Below are 22,001 nucleotides of genomic sequence, written 5' to 3' on the forward strand. Positions count from 1 at the left end.
GAGAAATGCAAGAGGGAAGAGATATGGGAACATATGTATATGTATGTATAACTGATTCACGTTGTTATAAAGCAGAAACTAACACACCATTGTAAAGCAATTATACTCCAATAAAGATGTTAAAAATAAAATAAAATAAAATAAAAATAAAAGTTGAGTTTAAAAAAAAATTTCCCAACAAACAAAGTCCAGGACCAGGTGGCTTCACAGGTGAATTCTATCAAACATTTAGAGAAGAGCTAACACCCATCCTTCTCAAACTCTTTCAAAAAATTGCAGAGGAAGGAACACTCACAAACTCATTCTATGAGGCCACCATCACCCTGATACCAAAACCAGACAAAGATACTACAAAAAAAGGAAATTACAGACCAATACCACTGACGAATATAGATGTAAAAATCCTCAACAAAATAGTAGCAAACAGAATCCAACAACACATTAAAAGGATCATACACCATGATCAAGTGGGATTTATCCCAGGGATGCAAGGACTCTTCAATATATGCAAATCAATCAATGTGATACACCATGTTAACAAATTGAAGAATAAAAATCATATGATCATCTCAATAGATGCAGGAAAAGCTTTTGACAAAATTCAACACCCGTTTATGATAAAAAGTTATCAGAAAGTGGGCGGAGAGGGAACCCACCTCAACATAACAAAGGCCATATATGACAAACCCACAGCAAACATCATTCTCAATGGTGAAAAACTGAAAGCATTTCCTCTAAGATCAGGAACAAGACAAGGATGTCCACTCTCACCACTATTATTCAACATAGCTTTGGAAGTCCTGGCAACAGCAATCAGAGAAGAAAAAGAAATAAAAGGAATCCAAACTGGAAAAGAAGAAGTAGAATTGTCACTGTTTGCATATGACATGATACTATACTTAGATAATCCTAAAGATGTCACCAGAAAACTACTAGAGCTAATCAATGAATTTGGTAAAGTTGCAGGATACAAAATTAATGCACAGAAATCTCTTGCAGTCCTATACACTAACAACAAAAGATCAGAAAGAGAAATTAAGGAAACAATTCCATTCACCATTGCACCAAAAAGAATAAAATACGTAGGAGTAAACCTAAATAAGGAGGTAAAAGACCTGTGCTCAGAAAACTATAAGACACTGATGAAAGAAATCAAAGATGACACAAGCAGATGGAAAGATATACCATGTTCTTCGATTGGCAGAATCAATATTGTGAAAATGACTATACTACCCAAAGCAATCTACAGATTCAATGCAATCCCTATCAAATTACCAATGGCATGTTTTACAGAACTAGAACAAAAAAATCTTAAAATCTGTATGGAGACACAAAAGACCCCGAATAGCCAAAGTAATCTGGAGGGAAAGAAACAGAGCTGGAGGAATCAGACTCCTTGATTTCAGACTATGCTACAAAGCTACAATAATGAAGACAATATGGTACTGGCAGAAAAACAGAAATATAGATTAATGGAACAGGATAGAAAGCCCAGAGATAAACCCACACACCTATGGTCAACTAATCTATGACAAAGGAGGCAAGGATATACACTGGAGAAAAGACAGCCTCTTCAATAAGTGGTGCTGGGAAAATTGGACAACTACATGCAAAAGAATGAAATTAGAACACTCCCTATCACCATACACAAAAATAAACTCAAAATGGATTAAAGACCTAAATGTAAGACCAGACACTATCAAACTCTTAGAGGAAAACATAGGAAGAATATTCTTTGATATAAATCACAGCAAAATCTTTTTTGACCCACCTCCTACAGTAATGGAAATAAAAACAAAAATAAACAAATGGGACCTAATGAAACTTAAAAGCTTTTGCACAGCAAAGGAAACTATAAACAAGACAAAAAGACAACCCTCAGAATGGGAGAAAATATTTGCAAATGAATCAATGGACAAAGGATTAACCTCCAAAATATATAAACAGCTCATGCAGCTCAACATTAGAGAAACAAAAAACCCAAACAAAAAATGGGCAGAAGACCTAAATAGACATTTCTCCAAAGAAGACGTACAGATGGCCAAGAGGCACATGAAAAGCTGCTCAGCATCACTAATTATTAGAGAAATGTAAATTAAAACTACAATGAGGTATCACCTCACACCAGTTAGAATAGGCATCATCAGAAAATCTACAAACAACAAATGCTGGAGAGGGTGTGGAGAAAAGGGAACCCTCTTGCGTTGGTGGGAATGTAAACTGATACAGTCATTATGGAGAACAGTATGGAGGCTCCTTAAAAAATGAAAAATAGAATTACCATACGACCCAGCAATCCCACTACTGGGCATATACCCAGAGAAAACCATAAGTCAAAAAGGCACATGCACCCCAATATTCATTGCAGCACTATCTACAATAGCCAGGTCGTGGAAGCAACCTAAATGCCCACCAACAGACGAATGGATATAGAAGATGTGGTACATACATACAGTGGAATATTACTCAGCCATAAAAAGGAACGAAATTGGGTCATTTGTAGAGACGTGGATGGACATAGAGATTGTCATACAGAGTGAAGTAAGTCAGAAAGAGAAAAATATCGTATATTAACGCATATATGTGGAATCTAGAAAAATGGTACAGATGAACTAGTTTGCAAAGCAGAAATAGAGACACAGACGTAGAGAACAAATATGTGGACACCAAGGGGGGAAAGAGGGGGGTAGGAGTGGTGGTGGTGGTGGGATGAATTGGGAGATTGGGATTGACATATATACACTAATATGTATAAAACAGATAACTAATAAGAAACTGCTGTATAAATAAATAAATAAAATAAAATTCAAATCAAAAAAGTAAATGAATAACATGGTGTGTGGGAAGGAGGGGATAAAAGTGTAGTTTTTTGGTATGTGATTGAATTTAAGTTGTTATCAGCTCAAAATGGACTGTTATAACAATAAGAAGTGTTATGCAAGCTTCGTGGTACACACAGAAAGAAAAAAATCTATAGCAGTTACAAAAAAAGATAAAGAGAAAAGAATCGATGTATATCACTACAAAAAAATCATTGAATCACAAAGGAAGATAATCAAATTGGGTTAAAGTCAAAGACATGGATATGAATAAGTCATCAAACGTGTACAGATAAAGATGACTTCAGATGAAACACGGGAATACAATCTTTAAAGTGTGCATGTGGGAAAGAAGACACTATCACAATGAAGTGTGAAAGAATAATAAGAGAATTAGAGGGTAATGGTCTATTACAGAAGCCAAGAGAGAAGACAGTATCAAGGATGGTGCTGTCAAATGAGAGACCAAGAAAATGTCAGAACTGAAAATGGTCATTGAATTTAGCAGTTAAGGTGACTTTGATTTTATATTACAGTGGAGGGTGGCAGAAAGGGAGACAAAGTCATACCAAAATGGATGTAGTAAAATTAAGAGGAGAGGAAGAAGGGTCAAGGGGAGATTATTCTTTCAAGAAGCTTCACTCTGCAGAAAAATGAAGAAATGGAGTGAGATCAAGGACGAAGTTATTTTAAGATGGCAGAAACCTGACCATGTTATTATGCTAAGGAGAAAAGGGAAATGTACAGAAATATTGAAAAGAAAGAGCCAGATTGACAGATGGAGGAAGGAAGTTCCATGAGAATATGGGAGATGATGGGATCCAGGACATCAAGGATTAAGATCAAGGATTAAGAATAAGGATTAGCTGTGGACCAGAGCTGGGACCCTTTTCCCACTGTAAGAGAAGTGAGTGCAGAAGGAGGTAAATTTTTACAGGTGTAACAGAAATTAAGAAATGATCATTATTTTCTCTAAAAGTAGACAATGAGGTTAGTGTTTGACTTTAGCTCAGTGAAAGTGGTAAAGCTACCGGGGGTGGAAAATATACGTAGGGATAAATCTGGAGTTGAGTGATTTCTTCTGTATGTAGACAGTGGGAGGGTGTGGATGGTAAAACTGGTCCAAAATAAGAATTCTGAGCAGCAAGTGTAGTATAAGGAGGAAGGTCAAAAGCAGAGGATGTAGGTGAAAGCAGTTGGTGGATTTCTCTTCATCACTGGAGCCTTGCACCCTTGGAGACTGTATCCCAGGTTTGCCACACTGTCTGCTACAAACTTCACACCATCACCACCACCATGCCTTTCCAAGTCTGAGAACTACATTTCCCAGAACCCCTTCCAATATATTTCAAAATTACAGTTTGCCAATGAAAGAGACTTGTGTGAAGTTTGGAAGGTGGGAGCAAAGAGGAAGCCCTTATTCCAAGGAGGAAAATGTGGCCAGACATGATAGTTTTTAGAATTTCCCCAAGGTGACTTTTTCTCCAGTCCTCTGGAGGCCTTCACTCTGTCAGCTCCTCCCACATTCACATCACCTTGAATTCCTATGTTAAATCTCTTATTCCCATAATACTCATATTGGCTCCCTTTTCCTAATCAAAACCAGATGGGTTCAAAAAGTCTACAAATAATAAATGCTGGAGAGGGTGTGGAGAAAAGGGAACCCTCCTGCACTGTTGGTGGGAATGTAAATTGATACAGCCACTATGCAGAACAGTATGGATGTTCCTTAAAAAACTACAAATAGAACTACCATATGACCCAGCAATCCCACTACTGGGCATATACCCTGAGAAAACCATAATTCAGAAAGAGTCATGCACCAAAATGTTCATTGCAGCTCTATTTACAATTGCCAGGACATGGAAGCAACCTAAGTGTCCATCAACAGATGAATAGATAAAGATGTGGCACATATATACAATGGACTATTACTCAGCCATAAAAAGAAATGAAATTGAGTTATGTGTAGTGAGGTGGATGGACCTAGAGACTGTCATACAGAGTGAAGTAAGTCAGAAAGAGAAAAATAAATACTGTATGCTAACACATATATGGAATCTAAAAAAAAAAAAAAGCTTCTGAAGAACCTGGGGCAGGACAGGAATAAAGACGCAGAGAATGGACTTGAGGACACAGGGAGGGGGAAGGGTAAGTTGGGACGAAGTGAGAGAGTGGCATAGACATATATACACTACCAAATGTAAAATAGATAGCTAGTGGGAAGCAGCTGCATAGCACAGGGAGATCAGCTCGGTGCTTTGTGACCACCTAGAGGGGTGGGATAGGGAGGATGGGAGGGAGACGCAAGAGGGAAGAGATATGGGAACATATGTATATGTATAACTGATTCATTTTGTTATAAAGCAGAAATTAACACACCATTGTAAAGCAGTTATACTCCAATAAAGATGTTAAATAAATAAATAAATAAATAAAACGACTCCAAAATTAACAAAATTTAAGCCTGATAGCTGTAACTCATAGAGGTCCTGGATTTATTTTGCCCTAGTCCTATTCAAAGATGTCACCCCATTAGTAAATGCAAACTATTATATATAGGATGGATAAACAACAAGGTCCTACTGTATACCACAGGGAACTATATTCAATATCCTGTGATAAACCATAATGGAAAAGAATATGAAAAAGAATATATATATGTATAACGGAGCCACTTTGCTGTACAGCAGAAATGAGCACAACACTAAAAATCAACTACACTTCAATAAAAAATTTGTCATGAAGAATCTAGGGGTAAGACAGGAATAAAGACACAGACTTACTAGAGAATCGACTTGAGGATATGGGGAGGGGGAAGGGTGAGCTGTGACAAAGCGAGAGAGTGGCATGGACATATGTACACTACCAAACGTAAAGTAGATAGCTAGTGGGAAGCAGCCGCATAGCACAGGGAGATCAACTCGGTGCTTTGTGACCACCTAGAGGGGTGGGTTAGGGAGGGTGGGAGGGAGGGAGATGCAAGAGGGAAGAGATATGGGAACATATGTATATGTATAACTGATTCACTTTGTTATAAAGCAGAAACTAACACACCATTGTAAACCAATTATACTCCAATAAAGATGTAAAAAAAATACAAAATAAATTTTTAAAAATTAAAGAAAATTTTAAAAATTAAAAAAAAAAGAAAACAAAGATGTCATCCCAGGCAGTCCAAGATATTTTTTGTTAATTTTCTCCTCATCCATAAGGCATGAAAAATCAGCCTTATTTGGTACTGTAGAGCAAGTCTGTCCCTTGTCAAAATTTAATGATTTGGGGATGGAAAAATGTACATATACATCTATATATTTGTGTAAATATGTGCACATGCACGCACGTACAATGTAATCTGAGAAAGCCCAATGGCAAATCCTCAATACCCTTTCAAATAGGAGTGTGTCAAGATTGTTGAAAGGAAGTGGTAGAAAATTTCAGGCTCAAAAATAATCCCAAACCAATATAACCTGACTGAAGACACCACCCTTAGTACTGGGCTTTGCATATTATAGCTCTTCAGTAGTGTATATTAACTGTGTGTGTGTGTGTGTGTGATGCATACATAAATCTTTAACAGTTTTCCTGATGCCAAAACCCCAGGCCAAGCTTCAATCCTGATCTAGCTTCATCATACTATTTCACACAATCTTGGACTGCCTCACCATTGGAAGCAGATTCACACAAAGAAAAGGGTCATGGGAGCATAGCAAGTCCTGAAAAAACGCTTGCCGAAGTCACATGAATTGCTGAGAGCCACTGGACTGAAGAAATTAGTTTGGTTACTTTAAATTCATATGTAACAATGGACTCCCCCTTTTTTAAAAACCTTATGAGTTATTCTCTTTGTTATCAAACTTGGTTCCAAATGCTTATAAATGATTCCAAAGATCCAATTCATGCTTAAACTGCTAATATTTTCATCTACCAAATGATATTTAAAAGGATGTAAGGCTCTGAATGCTTTGAAGGAAGAGCTCCTGTTAACATTTTGAGCACATATGTATACAGCCTTTCAGGGAAATTACTTTTATTGTACAGGTTCTAGGCTGTTTTACGGAAAAAATCTCCTGCTTTACTTAATAATCGTACCTTGCAAATTGTCAAAATACAAATTCTAGATCATCTAGTGAATCCTAGATTTCCAAGGCTAATCCAAGTCCCTTCCTCTTCGGTCAGGTTTATCTAGCCAGTAAGTTTCCAAATCCATCAGGGAGCAGCCTCTTCTTCATATTGTCATTATAGGTGATAGATATTGTGACTGTAAAAACCATTTGAGTTTCTGAGACTCAGCCTTCAGAAGTGGCCCTGAGTAGATTTCAGCAAGCATCTGGAGGCCCCAGATTGTACACCTCACTTAGATCTGCACAGAATGAGTCACTGAAGCCTCATATTACAGACTGAAAGCCTGCGTGTGTCCGTAGGCATCTCTTTGTAAGACTCTGTTGTACCAGTTCATGAATCTTGATATCAACAGTGATGTGAGAAAACAAGTGGATCTGGGGGTGGGGGCATTCTCAGCTGGTGTGGCTAAGGTTCCATTTTCCCCATGAACTTTTCATAACAGAAAATTTAAGTTCCTTTGAAGGTTAGGTTCCAACAGTCAACCCATTTGGCCTCTGATTTCACCTAGGAAGAGAGAATACCAGGAGGTAACAGAGTTAAGAACCATCTCCAAGAATCATCACCCCCAAATTTATTGATAACCCTCTACCAATCAGATTAAACTTGAAGATAAGATGGAAAGAAAAGATATATTAAATTCTTATCATGTGGTCAACATTATCCTAATATTATCTCATCTAATTCTCACATGTCTGGCATTATCCTCATTTCACAGGTATAGAAAGAGACTCAGATTTAGAAACTTGCCCAAGGTGTTATAGGTAGCACACGTTGGAGCTGTAATATAAAAACAATCTGTCTTGGGCTTCCCTGGTGGCGCAGTGGTTGACAGTCCACCTTCTGATGCAGGGGACGCGGGTTCGTACCCCGGTCCGGGAAGACACCACATGCCGCGGAGCGGCTGGGCCCGTGAGCCATGGCCGCAGAGCCTGCGCGTCCGGAGCCTGTGCTCCGCAACGGGAGAGGCCACAACAGTGAGAGGCCCGCGTACTGCAAAACAAACAAACAAACAAACAAACAAACAAAAACAATCAGTCTTACTGCAAAGTCAGTATTCTTCCTACTGCATCATAAGCCAAGAACAGCTCCCCAGATTGTTTTTACGGAAAAGAGGAATTTGATAGGTATCAGTAGCAACTCTCAGGTATCAGTTCTAAGTTGAGTTCACTGCGAACCCAAAATATGGGTTCCTAAGAGTCCCAGCACAGAGAAAATGTTTGGTTCTTAATGATAGGCACAGGCCCATTTAGGCCCTAAGGCAAGTCCTTTAAGGAATTCCCTTTGAACGTAACAGGAAGTTAAAGTGGACTACTTTAACTTGGAGAAGGACCCCCTTGAATAGAATGAGATGTGGAAACAAAATTCAGCTGATATTCAGAGGAAAAACCAAAAGGTGGGACTTTCACAGATACAATTAAATTTGTTTTTAATATTCTAAGGTATTGCTTCGCCCTCAAGACAGCCCATTTGCCAATAGTGCACAAGCTTCACCAAATGGACCTAAAGTCGAACAGTCTGGTAGGTCCTGAGAACCTAGAGCAGTGTGGATGTTGAATGAGCAGAGGATGATGAGATGAGTGGAACAGGGCAAGAAGAAGGTCCAGACCTGGAGAAATGGTATAGCTGAGATTGTGCCCTAGCCCCTGACTCCAGGCCTCTGCTTCATTGGACTAAACAACCTTTCAGAACCCAGGCAGGCAAAATTCTCTGCAGGTGTCATCAAATTGATCCTTAGAAACCATCACTTTGGTTTCTTTCCAAATAGTGCTTAGGCCTCTGGTAGGATCATAACTGTTCTCCAGAATTGCAGCTGAAATGATCTGACATGTGCCCACTTATTCCCTGACACTAATAACACCTTGTAGTTATTACAGAGGGGAAACAGAAGCATTGAGGAGTGAGGAAACTTACTTAAGAACACTAACTAACCATGACTTAGTTACACAACTCTGTGAATATACTAAATACCACTGAATTATATACTTTAAAAGGCTGAATTTTATGGTATCTTAATTTTGTCTCAATAAAATCGTTATTAAAAAAAATCATGACATCTTCTGGGGCAATGCTTTTGACAGATAAGTAGTATTTCTGCCTTTAAAAGCCAATTGTTAGCTCCTAATTTATTTTTATCAAACATGATTGAGTGCCTCCTAGGTGTAAAACACTGTGATAGATGCTATAAAATATTTTTAAAGTATCTTGTAATAATTATATCGTTTACTAAGCTTTATTATATGCCAGATAGGTACTAAACAATTTCACATGTTATCTTAAGTAATCTCCACCAGTGAGGTAGGTGTTATTATAAAAATTGGAAAACTGAGGCTCAGAGGATTAGATAATTGCCCAAGGAACACAACCAGTAAAAGACAGAGCTGAAATCTGAACTCAAATATTTCTGACTCCTAAGTCTATACTTTTATTTAGTATGATCTGCAAGTCAAAAGAGGAAGAGAAATCAGAGCACAAAAAATAAAAGCGTGAGTGGCAGAGTTCTGAGAGCAGGCAAACTATGGAACTAGATTCAAAGTTCTAAACTAGAATCAAGTTGCAGTGAAAGGATGGCTTTAAAAGTCTACCTCAGTGTGGAGTCTGGGGGTCTGAAAGTCCTCCTGACACAAGAGTCATCTCAACAAAAACAAGCACAATTCCAAAAAATGCATACAATTGAAAATGACCATAATATCCAAGAGACAACATAACATTCTGTGTCGTTGTTTTGGTCTGGGATTCCCTGGCTATGAGAGCAATGGATACATCAGTGCTATATCCATTAACATTTTTTGAGCAGACACTCTCTCTAAGTGTTAACTAAGTTCTAGGCATTGTCTAGACAGTGAGGTAAATAAGATTAATGGCTTCCCTGAAGGAGCACCCAGATAGGAATTCATCGACCCAAAATATGTGGTATATACGTGATTAAGTGACAGGCTTTAGCATTGGACAGTATTGGTTTCTATCCTAGTGCTGCCACTTACTAGATGTGATTTTGGACAAATTTTTCAATTTTTCTATGCTTTCATTTCCTTATCTGTAAAATGAGAATGATAATAATACTGACCTCACAGGATTATTGTGAAGAATAAATATATAAGCATGTAAAACTGCCATGTCAGGCGATTCCCTCAGGCATTATATTTGATATACTCTATGTATATAAATGACATTTTCCCAAGGGTCTGGGCCCAAAGCCGCCAGACTACCAATGGATAGCAGGATGCTAGAAGAAAGCCTACTCTAAATTCACCCTGAACACTTATGAAAAAATTACTTTTATGTATAGCCCATTGACATAATTTTATAGCCTAGAAAAAAGCCTTCACAGGGCCAGAGAGTATGTTTCTTCTCTTCCTGGCTGATAGCACTCCTTTTATTACTCTTTCACGTATTTCCTAAAACACTGCATAATTTTTTGTGCAATAGGTGTATGTAATAGATACGCAGAGGTACGCTAGTATAATGGTTAAAAGAAAAGGCATTGGGCTTCCCTGGTGGCGCAGTGGTTGAGAGTCCGCCTGCCAATGCAGGGGACACGGGTTTGTGCCCCAGTTCGGGAAGATCCCACATGCCGCGGAGCGGCTGGGACCGTGAGCCATGGCTGCTGAGCCTGCACGTCCGGAGGCTGTGCTCCGCAACGGGAGAGGCCAAAACAGTGAGAGGCCTGCGTATCACAAAAAAAAAAAAAAAAAAAAAAAGAAAAGGCATTATGATAAGGTAGATATAGGTTCAAACACTGGTTCCTCCACTTTCGAGCTGTGTGACCTTGGAGAGGACTCTTATGATCTCTGACCATGTTTCTTCATCTGTAAAATGGAATACAGTACAAACCTCATAGAAATTGTTGTGGAGATTAAATGAGATGATATGTGAAAAGAATTCAACACAATATCTAGTACATAGTAAATTCTCAATAAATAATAGCTATTATTATTGCAAAAAGATGTGAACTAGGCTATCCTAATGGCCCAGGTTCATTTTCAATTAAATAAGCATCTATCGTACACCTGCCAAGTATCTTACACTTTGCTACTTTTGGTGGGTACTAAAGGGATGGAACTACATTTGTCCTCTAAAACATAATCTCTGCTTTTCACAAGTGTATGACCCTGATAAAAGTGTCGTGCAACGTGTCCTCATACTGGTAGGTGGGCCGGTACCAGCCTTTCTGCAATCATCTCAGAGATGAGAATGTGAAGAGGTAGGAAAGTAAACATGCACAGAGGTGGAGTTAGGTTTGTTGAAATGAATCAGCCCATCCCACAGAGGGCAGCACCAACATGTTAGCTATATAAGGGCCACTAGCTCAATCCGTTGTCACCCTGCAAGCTGCATCAGGCTTTATCCTACTTGTTCCTTTGGTGAACCAGATGAGAGAAAATTCATCCAGCTATAGCAATGGATATTTGGTTGGTTGTTGCCCGTGGTAGAAATACAGGGGTATGAGCTAAGGCAGAGTTCATATATATTTGGCCTTTCTGCCTTTCTTCTTTTTTTTTTTTTTTTGAAGTACACGGGCCTCTCACTGTTGTGGCCTCTCCTGTTGCGGAGCACAGGCTCCGGACGCGCAGGCTCAGCAGCCATGGCTCATGGGCCCAGCCGCTCCACGGCATGTGGGATCTTCCCGGACCGGAGCACAAACCCGTGTCCCCTGCATGGGCAGGTGGACTCTCAACCACTGCACCACCAGGGAAGCCCTGCCTTCCTTCATTTTTGTTTCTTTCTTTTTTCTTCTTTTCATTTGCTTATTTGTTTTGTCAGTTTAGTTTATTCCAGGGTATTTTTAGAATAAATCTGTCTTTGTTGTGGAGAAGAATAATGTAAGTAGAAATCTGCCTTCTTCTAGGCCATTCCAATACTCTCTTCCTAATTATTTTTCATGCCATGTTTTCTGGGTTGTCTAGCTCAAATAGGGAAAAGACCAGCACTGTTGTAGAGTCCCATCCTTGGTCAGTGTCAATTTCCAGAGCTCCAAGATCTAATCATCTGCTAGTCAAACTACTGCCTACATTGCTGATTCTTTCCCCCTGATTATTGAAAGAGAACAGTGTTTGGTCAAGGCGTAGGTTAGGATACCTCCTGAGCGTTGATGAGGGCTATCTCATGCTTCTGAAGCACCAGGATAGTGTTGGCCCACTTTGCCCATTTTTAATTTGTTAAATTTGTTAAATGCCTTTACAGTCCAGTTTAGCTTCTGGTACCCAGAGGGGAGGTAGGTATTCATGTTAGAAGGTCTGTTATTTTTGACTCAAGAAAACCATTGAAACTAGCCAGAGAGACTGGGGAAATAAATCTCAGCAGTTCTAGAAGACTTGGAAGCTCCAGGCTAACACCCAGAAAACCAAAGTACACAAAGTGTAGAGATACTGTGTTAAGAATATATTCATCCAGGACATGGAGATCTGAGATCTAGTCCCAGTTCAGTCAGTAACATACCATGACTGGATCTTAGCAACATAACTCAAAGTTAACAAAATTAGTTTTCACTGTGTTAAAGTGTGTTGTATCATCCGTGACCTATCCTTACTTGTTGATGTATTTTAGGTTTAAAAGAGACAAGATATTTGAAAAATCATGATGATTATTAAAATCAGAACTGTTTAGAATTTAAAAGAAAATAAAATGAATGATAGGATCCTTTCTTTTCCTTCAGGTTCACTTAAAGCTGCAAAAAGATGACCAACCTCTTGAGAAGTGTTGTCACTGTCACTGATGTTTTCCACAAATACACCAAGAAGGATGGGGAGTGTGGCACACTGAGCAAGGATGAACTAAAGGAACTCCTGGAGAAAGAGTTTTGTCCAGTTCTGAAGGTGAGGACCATGTGCCAGGACTGAAAGCTGCTAGGGTCCTGTACATTCTCTGTTATATGACTAAAGAGTAGCTAAAAAGTGCACAGTCCCCATGGCCATTGAGCTAACTCTATGAGCAGTACTTTTTGAGGACATCCAAAAGTCTGTTGAGGCAGTGTTTACTTTTAGAAAGGTGAATGTTTTCTTCCTCATTTTCCTGTACACTCCCACAATGCAGACCTTCAGACTTTTTCATGCCCCCAGGTTTTTCCTTCTAAAATAGCAGAAAATAAATTTGTGCTAAGATATCAATTTATAAATTACCCTAGTAAACGAGGAAGAAAAGGTCTAAGAGAGGGAAAACATCTCTAAGGGGAGTCAATCAAGTAGCCAAGGTGACTAAAACCTGAAAACAAAATACAAGCATTTTTTTCATCTACTTCCATCAACTATTAGCTTCAAAATTATAGATCATGGGCTTCCCTGGTGGCACAGTGGTTGAGAGTCCGCCTGCCGATGCAGGGGACACGGGTTCATGCCCCGGTCCAGGAAGATCCCACATGCCGCGGAGCGGCTGGGCCCGTGAGCCATGGCCGCTGAGCCTGCACGTCCAGAGCCTGTGCTCCACAACGGGAGAGGCCACAACAGTGAGAGGCCCGCGTACTGCAAAAAAAAAAAAAAAATTATAGATCGTAACATAGAATATATTAGTATGCAAGACTTAAAGTGTATGTAAAACTAAAATACACCAGGTACTGAACTTGGTTTATTCAGCTCGTTCCTGTATGCCATACCTGAGTACCTAGTCTTCTAGCTTAGGTCCTTGAACTGTATCCTGCTGAGGATCCCAATAGCTTTTATTCCTTTCTATCACCTCTTCACACCTGCTAGGTGCTGTTAGGCTGCCTTAGCCTAAAGTATTTCTTGGTTGGATTAAAATACCTAACATCAAACATTCACAATTCTATAGCTCTACCCAAATATTTTAGCTGAGAATATGGACTAGGCTGACCAGGTCTCCTTTGATGTGTTGCTTGTATACAGAACCCAGATGATCCAGACACAGTGGTGTCATCATGCATATGCTAGATCGAAATCATGACCAAAGAGTGGACTTTACTGAGTTTCTTCTGATGGTATTCAAGCTGGCTATGGCTTGCAACAAGGTTCTCAGCAAAGAATAATGCAAAGCTTCAGGGTCAAAGAAGCACAGACATGGTCGCCGACACCAAGAGGAAGAAAATGAAGCACAAGAGGAAGAAGAGGATACATCCGGACAAAAATCAGTTTACAGATATTCAAGTTGCAGTGAGGGAGAGGAGCATGGTTATGGTTCTGAGAGCTCGAGGGGAACTGTGAAACATAGATGTGGGTCCAGCTCTAGGAGGCTGGGAAGGCAATGTGGTTTATCTAGCTCAGAGAGCCAAAAAGGATCTGAAAAAAGGCTCGTTGGGTCCAGCTCTAGTCACTCATAGAGTAGTGGCAAAGAAAGACATGGTTCCAGCTCTGGAGAGCTGGAGGAAAAAAGAAACAAGTCACATGTTAGCCCCTCTAGGGAATCTGGGGAGGAATATGAACCTGAATCTGGATCAAAGAGTGGGGGAAGGAAAGGTCATGGTGGTCTGTCACATGGATTAGATGATAGTGAACATGAATCAAACTTTACTTAGTCAAGGAGTGCAGGACAAAAACTTGGGTCTAGCTCTAAAAGTTCAGGAAATGGTTGAAGGGAAAGCCACGCATGTGGTTCCAGCAGTTCAGGTGGGTGTGGAAGGCTACAAAATATTTCTAGTTCTTGTCAGGCAGGTAGATTTGGAGGGCAAGGAAACTAATCTAGCTATACCCAATCAGGTTATCAATCAGGAAGTAGTGGAAAAGAAGGTCACAGATATATCTCAGGAAGTCAGTCCTCTGGATATGGTCAACATGAGCCTAGCTCCTGTAGCCAGTCTTCTAGTCAGAGAAGATATGGATCTAGAGCATGTGGTCAGCCACAGAACTGTGGAGGACAACAGGGAACAAGTTCAAGTCAGTCCTCTTGTTGTGGACAATATGAGGCTGGAGTACGTCAGTCTTCTATTTATGTTCAACATGGATCTGGTTCCCGTGGATACTCTTCAAATTCTCACCAAAAAGGGCCTGGTTCAAAGGAATTTTCTAAATGTGGTCAACATAGATCCAGCTCAGGTCAGTCTCCTGGCTTTGGACAACATGGGTTTGGACCAGGTCAGTCCTCTAGCTTTGGACAACATGGATCTGGCTCAGGTAAATCCTCTGGCTTTGGACAATACGGGTCAGGCTCAGGTCAGTCCTCTAGCTTTGGACACCATGTGTCTAGATCAGGGCAATCTGGCTATGGTCAACAAGGGTCTAGCTCAAGTCAATCATCTGGCTTTAGCCAACATGGGTCAAGTTCAAGTCGGTCTTCTGGCTTTGGACAACATGGGTCTAACCCAGGTCAATCCTCTGGCTATGACAAAAATAAATCTAGGGTAAGTAGACAAGGAAGCAATGGGCCTAGTTCAAGCAAAAAGTGTCCAATATGTAGAAAACCAACATCAAATTCCCCCCACAGTCAAACAAGAGGAAGCAGTCAGGAAAGAACTACTCAGAGTGATAATGAAAGAAACAGGGGTCACAGTATACCAGGAAGTCACACTGACGATAATGACAGCATTCATGGACATAGCCAGAAAAGGCCAGGATCAGGTCAGGAAAGGAGACCGTCCAGAAGGCAGGAAACAACACATAGCCAGTCAAATGACAGTGAAGACAAGTCAGATAACTGGGAAAGATATTCAGCATTTACCCATGGACATTCTGGAAACGACCATAGAGAATCGAGATCTAATACAAGTAGAAATAAAAATACAACCTATGGACAATCAGGAGACAGAAGTAGACACTCTGGTATAGGTCATGGAGATACAGCAATGACCCATGAACAGTCAGGATCTAGCACAAGAAGACAAGAATCTACTCATGGTGAGTCAAGGGATACCATGACACATAACGAGACTAGTCGTGAATATTCTGCATAAGAAGAATCCAGCAGAAGCGGAAGAAAAGGATTAGTCAGAGTGAGTTCAGTGACAGTGAAAGGCATTCAGGAGTCTCACACAGACACTCAGGATCCACTCATGGGCAGGTTGGATCTCAACATGGCCAGTCAGGATCCACAGTTAGAGAGAGACAGAGAACTGTTCATGGGCAAACTGGATCTCAACATGGAGAGTCAGGATCCACAGGTAAAGGGAGACTGGGAACTGCTCACGGACAGTCAGGAGACACCACACAGTCCACACAGTCTGCGTCCGATACAGTTGGAAGACAGGGATCTAGTCACAGTGTCCAGCGACAGTGAAAGGCATTCAGAAGTCTCAGAGACACTCAGGATCCGTTCATGGGCAGGCTGGACCTCAACATGGACAGTCAGGATCCACAGTTAGAGGGAGACAGGGAACCGCTCATGAACAGTCAGGAGACACCACTAGACACGGCCACTCTAGTCATAGACAATCCACACGGTCAGGATCCAGTACAGCTGGAAGACAGGGATCTAGTCACAGTGAGTCCAGTGACAGTGAAAGGCATTCAGAAGTCTCACAGAGACTCTCAGAATACACTCATGAACATTCTGGGTCTGCCCCCAAACATTCAGTCACTAATACAAGCAGAGCACATGAACATTCAGGAGATACATCTAAGCGCTCAGTATCAGATGGAGGGCAGATGTCGACTCATGAACAATCAGGATCCAGAAGTTCAGGGAAAGAGGTATCTTTCCATGGACACACAGGAGACAAATCTACACACTCACAGTCAGCTCATAGGCAGACCACATCTACCCATGGACATTTAGGATCTGGCACAATAGAGAGACATGGGTCCAGCCATACACAGTCACATGATACACATAGGCAGTCGAGGGATAGCCTAAAAACAGTCAAGTAGCAGCCATACTCAATCTGGTATGTCATTCTCAGTCACAGATTAGTGGAAGACAAAGACATGGATCAGGTCAAGGGTGGAAACATGGCAGTTATGGAAGTGCAGCATATGACTATGGGCAGTCTGGGTATGGACCTTCTGGGGCCAGCAGAACAAGGAGTCATAATTCTAGTCCTTTGAGGTCAACAGATAGAGCTGCAACCAAGCAAGTGTCTAGACATGGACAATCAGTTTCTAGTTTTGACCATATGGGATCAAAAGCAACAGAGCAAGAAGACAAGATTCAAGTCATGGACAGTCAAAGACAAGGCAGTCAGCTGATTCCCGTAATCATTCTGGATTCAGTATAACTAGAAGGCAGGGATCTAGCCATGGGCATTCAGTACCAACTCAGAAACAGTCAAGAGACATCCATGTTCAATCTGGAAGGCAGGGATCCACTCATAGCAGTCAGCCAAGTGACCACTCTGTATCTGGCCATGGAAAATCCTTAGCAGCTCACAGCCATTCAGATTCTAGTTCAACTAGGAGGCAAGGATCCCATAGTGATAGTACAGGGCATTCAGAAGATTGTGGGGAAAAGATTCATGAACAATTAGGATTGAGGCATAGACAATCAGAGTTCAATACAATAGGTATACATGGATCCAGCCAGCAGCTCTTGGGAGATACATCTCATGAGTTGCTATGATCCAGCACAAATTTAGAAACACAGGGATCAAGTGATGGACAATCAGGAGATATCCAGGGTCAATCTGGATTCAGCACCAATGATAGACAAGTATATAGTCATGGTCAATCAAGTGACAGCTATGAGCAGTCAAGTGGCAGTCACTCACTTGATAGCCAAGACCCTATGGTAACTGAAGAGTATAGATATAGGTATTTATCAAGCAGTATAAACACATGGAGTGGGGAAAGGCAAAAGCAAGAGTCTGGATCGAGTCAGTCAGGGACCATGAGAAGATAGAGTCAGGATGTCGATGATAAGCAGACAAGAGACTCTGAGGCCAGAGGTTACCATGGAAGAGAGAGAACAGACTCTGGTTCCTTTTACTTAGATAGCAACACCCCACTCTGTGAATATGTCCAAGAACAAAGGTGCTATTACTTTGAATAATAATTTGAAACCAAAGGAAAACAAACTAACTCAAGATAAGAACTAACCCAAAGGAGAAATGAGACACACAACATGGGATTAAGATATTTAACATGGTCCTTTCTTTTGGTAGTGGAGGTATATGTCTGATCTTTTATTTTAACTGTAGCACTGTATTCTATTTCTTTTGTTTGGTGCAAAGCTTTTTTGTAAGGCTCCATAATCATTAAGCTCTTTGGTTAGAAAATAGTGGATGGAAGAAGTAAATTGAATTTGGGACTACATTTAGAATGATATGACAAAGTGATTGGGTGCTCTGGAATAAAGTGAGCATTTAAAAAATTTCTGAGACTTAAATTTTGGATATTCCAGATTGTTTTAATTGAGTGTTAACAAACCTAAGCAGGAAGCTAAGAGACATGGTTTAGGAGCCAAAATTTCCCTAATAACATTATAATACATTCCATGTCCTGAACAAAGAATGTTGTAGTACTTGAAGATTCAGAATATTTGCATCTTTTGTGCCACCAATGGAACTCTGTACTACTACTTTTGAACTTATTGTCATGACTGCCTGGATATAGGATCCAGAAAATTGTATTGTGTAAATATTGAAGTAAACTTTCCATCAAGGTATATTTTGTCTCCTCTTTTATCTTCACAAAAACAAACATAGTCTCCTCCCATGGGGTCAGATGCACATTTCTTTCTTCTACCTCTGGACACCTAGATGGCAGGAAAATACCTGAATACTATTAATAGGGTGTCCAAAGAAGGCAAAACTCAATCACGTCTGATCTTTTCCTCAATCTAATCACTGTCCAAAGCATTTATAGGAAGAAATGTTTTATGCTGAGGAGTTGATCTCAGATACTTTGGTTAATCATGATCATCAAAGCAATCATTATTAAACATAACCCTAAGTGATATTTCCTGAGACCACACAAGCTCTGAAAATAAGAGTTGAGTCACAGACTTTCTCTGTCAAATATATTAACGGAAATATCCCTTAGCAATGGAAGCTAATGGGAGTGGAGGCTGATGGGGTCCTGAAGTTTCCAGTCAAATAAAAACAATTAAAAATATACTCCTCCCTAGGAGGAAGAAAATATGTGAATTTATTATAAACAGAAAGAGACATAACAAGGAGTAGAAAAATATGTACAAAAGATACTAATTTCAGTAGAAAGTTTACTGCTGTAAAATCAAAAGGAAAAGTCCACAATGTGAGAACTAGTACAGACTTTAAAGATCATCCCCTTAATTTACAGATTAAAAGAAAAAAAAGCAAAGCATATTTAATCTAACCAAAAAGAGTGATAATTCCTTAAATCAGAATTTGATGCTCCACCATCTTCTCCTCCCCCAAAAAACTCAAGCTACTTTTCTTCAACCTTCTCATTTGAAATTCAAACTAAAGTACAGTTCATCAATGGGTGTTCAAGATCGCAGCCACTACTGGGGACAGAAGTTATATGAAAGACCAAAAAATAGTCTCATTCTTCTGATTAGACTTAGAACATATTCCATCTAGTTTTTAATATTTCATTTTAAGAACTATACAAACTTTAAATCATGCTATGTGATAAATAGAACACTAGTCATATTAGTTTATTAGTGAAAGAAAATAAAATTATTGTTCTACTATTAATGACACACACAAAAAATAACTGAGTATATGGTAGTTAACCCTAAGTGGTAACCAATTCATACAAATCTATCCATCATCATACTTTCATTGAATAAATGCTGATTATGAAAGAATAGTTAGAAATTTAAATATTATGCTTAATCTCATCCAGTCAATTTCTATTGTAGGTAAAGTAAATGAGACTCAAAGAGATTAACTTGCCCATATCATGCAGATAATTAGAAGTGCTGCTACGACTAGGGTATAGGTTTCTGATTCTTAAATCAAAGCTCTTTCCATTCTGCCAGGGGCTCTGCACTCATTCCATTCATTTATAACTTCCACATTCTTTAATCTCCAATTATAAAATTTAAGAGTATCAAAAACTTCACCAGTTCCCTGAATCAATGTTAATTTGCCTTTATTGTATTTGTGTGTGTATAAATACATAGGATCAAATATTTATCAGTGATTCCCATAATCCCTTGACCACACTCATTTGAGTTTAAATATAATGAAAAAATTATATTCCAGACTGCTAAAACCATCAATAATTTTGTTTTAGTCAAATTGAAGGCAACTGTCCCTTATAAATTACACCAAAAGTATTCTAAAATAGTTCAAAAAGAATTACATATTCCCCTTCTAAGATAAAAGGAAAGATAAAAGCAAGACAGCAGGTATGGTCTACAAGGAAAACAGAAAATGTACTGCACCCATATGGAACCCCTATGAACAGTTGAATTTCTTAGATGCAATTCTGCTGGGAAATTAGTCATAGGGTATGTATGACTAGAGATTTTCCCTCTACCACCACATGTGTGCCAGCATCCTATGGATAAAACATCTCTGTACCAAGGAACACTAAGTTAGGTCAAAGCATTCTTCAAAGCATGTCTGTACTGTCAGGGAGGAGCATGTGGCACTGAGGAGAAACTCTGAATGGCCAAATTAGGAGGAACAAAGATAAAATTCTTCTTTCCCCAAACTTTCTAGATAAAGATGACCTTTGGATGTGGGAAATTGAAGGTCAGTTTGTACTGGACACACTACATACACTGGTTGTTCTGCTGGAATGTAAGTCATAGTCCTCTGTGTTATGAGAGTTTATGATAACCAGAAAAGCCCTTCCAAAATAATACTACATGTAGTTTATTTTTGTGTATGGTGTTAAAGAATGTTCTAATTTCATTCTTTTACATGTAGCTGTCCAGTATTCCCAGCACCATTTATCTCCATTATATAGTCTTGCCTCCTTTGTCATAGAGTAATGGACCATAGGTGCATTGGTTTATTTCTTGGCTTTCTATCCTGTTCCATTGATCTATATTTCTGTTTTTGTGCCAATGCCATACTGTTTTGAGGACTGTAGCTTTGTAGTATAGTCTGAAGTCAAGAAGCCTGATTCCTTCAGCTCCGTTTTTCTTTCTGAAGATTGCTTTGACTATTCAGGGTCTTTTGTGTCTCCATACAAATTAAAAAATGTTTTGTTCTAGTTCTGTGAAAAATGTCATTGGTAATTTGATAGGGACCGTATTAAATCTGTAGATTGCCTTGGGTGGTACAGTCATTTTGACAATATTGATTCTTCCAATCCAAGAACATGGATTAAAGACCTAAATGTAAGACCAGATACTATAAAATTCATAGAAGAAAACATAGCAAGAACACTCTTTGACATAAATTGCAGCAATATTTTTTGATCCCTCTCCTAGAGGAAAGGAAATAAAAACAAAAATAAACAAATGGAACCTAATTAAACTCAAAAGCTTTTGCACAGCAAAGGAAACCATAAATAAAATTAAAAGACAACCCACAGAATGGGAGAAAATATTTGCAAATGATGCAACCAACAAAGGATTAATCTCCAAAATTTACAAACAGCTCATGCAGCTCAATATCAAAAAAACAAACAATCCAATCAAAAAATGAGCAGAAGACCTATATAGACATTTCTCCAAAGAAGACATACAGATGGCCAAGAGGCACATGAAGAGATGCTCAACATCATTAAATATTAGAGAAATGCAAATCAAAACTACAATGAGATATCACCTCACACCAGTTAGAATGGGCATGAGCAAAAAATCTACAAACAATAAATGCTGGAGAAGGTGTGGAGAAAATGCAACCATCCTACACTGATGGTGGGAATGTAATAGAGCCACCACACCATCCAGCAATCTCACTCCTGGGCATATGTCCAGAGAAAACTATGGTTTGAAAGGATACATGTACCCCAATGTTCATTGCAGTGCTGTTTACAATGGCCAAGACATGGAAGCAACCTAAATATCCATTGACAGATGAATAAAGAAGATGTGGTATATATATATATATATATGTATATATATATATGTGTATATATATATATATATAATGGAATATTACTCAGCCATTTAAAAGAATGAAATAATGCCATTTGCAGCAACATGGATGGACCTAGAGATTATCATACTAAGTGAAGTAAATCAGACAGAGAAAGACAAAAACTGTATATCATTGATATGCAGAATCTAAAAAAAATGATACAAATTAACTTGTTTACAAAACAGAAACAGTCACAGACTTAGAAAACAAACTTA

General features: G+C 39.3%; 1 protein-coding gene and 1 pseudogene across 2 annotated transcripts; both read left to right on the forward strand.

The window, feature by feature from the left end:
• The first annotated feature begins 13,812 nt into the window (after positions 1-13,812).
• Positions 13,813-15,652, forward strand: LOC309826051 (annotated as a pseudogene). The gene is made up of 2 exons: positions 13,813-15,001; positions 15,312-15,652. The product of its transcript is annotated as an uncharacterized misc_RNA (transcript).
• Positions 15,653-16,139: 487 nt separating this feature from the next.
• LOC309826138 (filaggrin-2-like) lies at positions 16,140-17,807 on the forward strand (the record flags this gene model as incomplete). Its single annotated transcript, XM_082660106.1, is given in 5 exon segments — positions 16,140-16,513; positions 16,683-16,957; positions 16,960-17,375; positions 17,379-17,654; positions 17,658-17,807. Coding segments are annotated over 5 exon segments (1,491 nt in total).
• Between the last annotated feature and the right edge of the window lie 4,194 nt (positions 17,808-22,001).

This window comes from Grampus griseus (assembly GCF_964374135.1).
Source record: "Grampus griseus genome assembly, chromosome: 1".
In the NCBI taxonomy this organism is placed as follows: domain Eukaryota; kingdom Metazoa; phylum Chordata; class Mammalia; order Artiodactyla; family Delphinidae; genus Grampus; species Grampus griseus.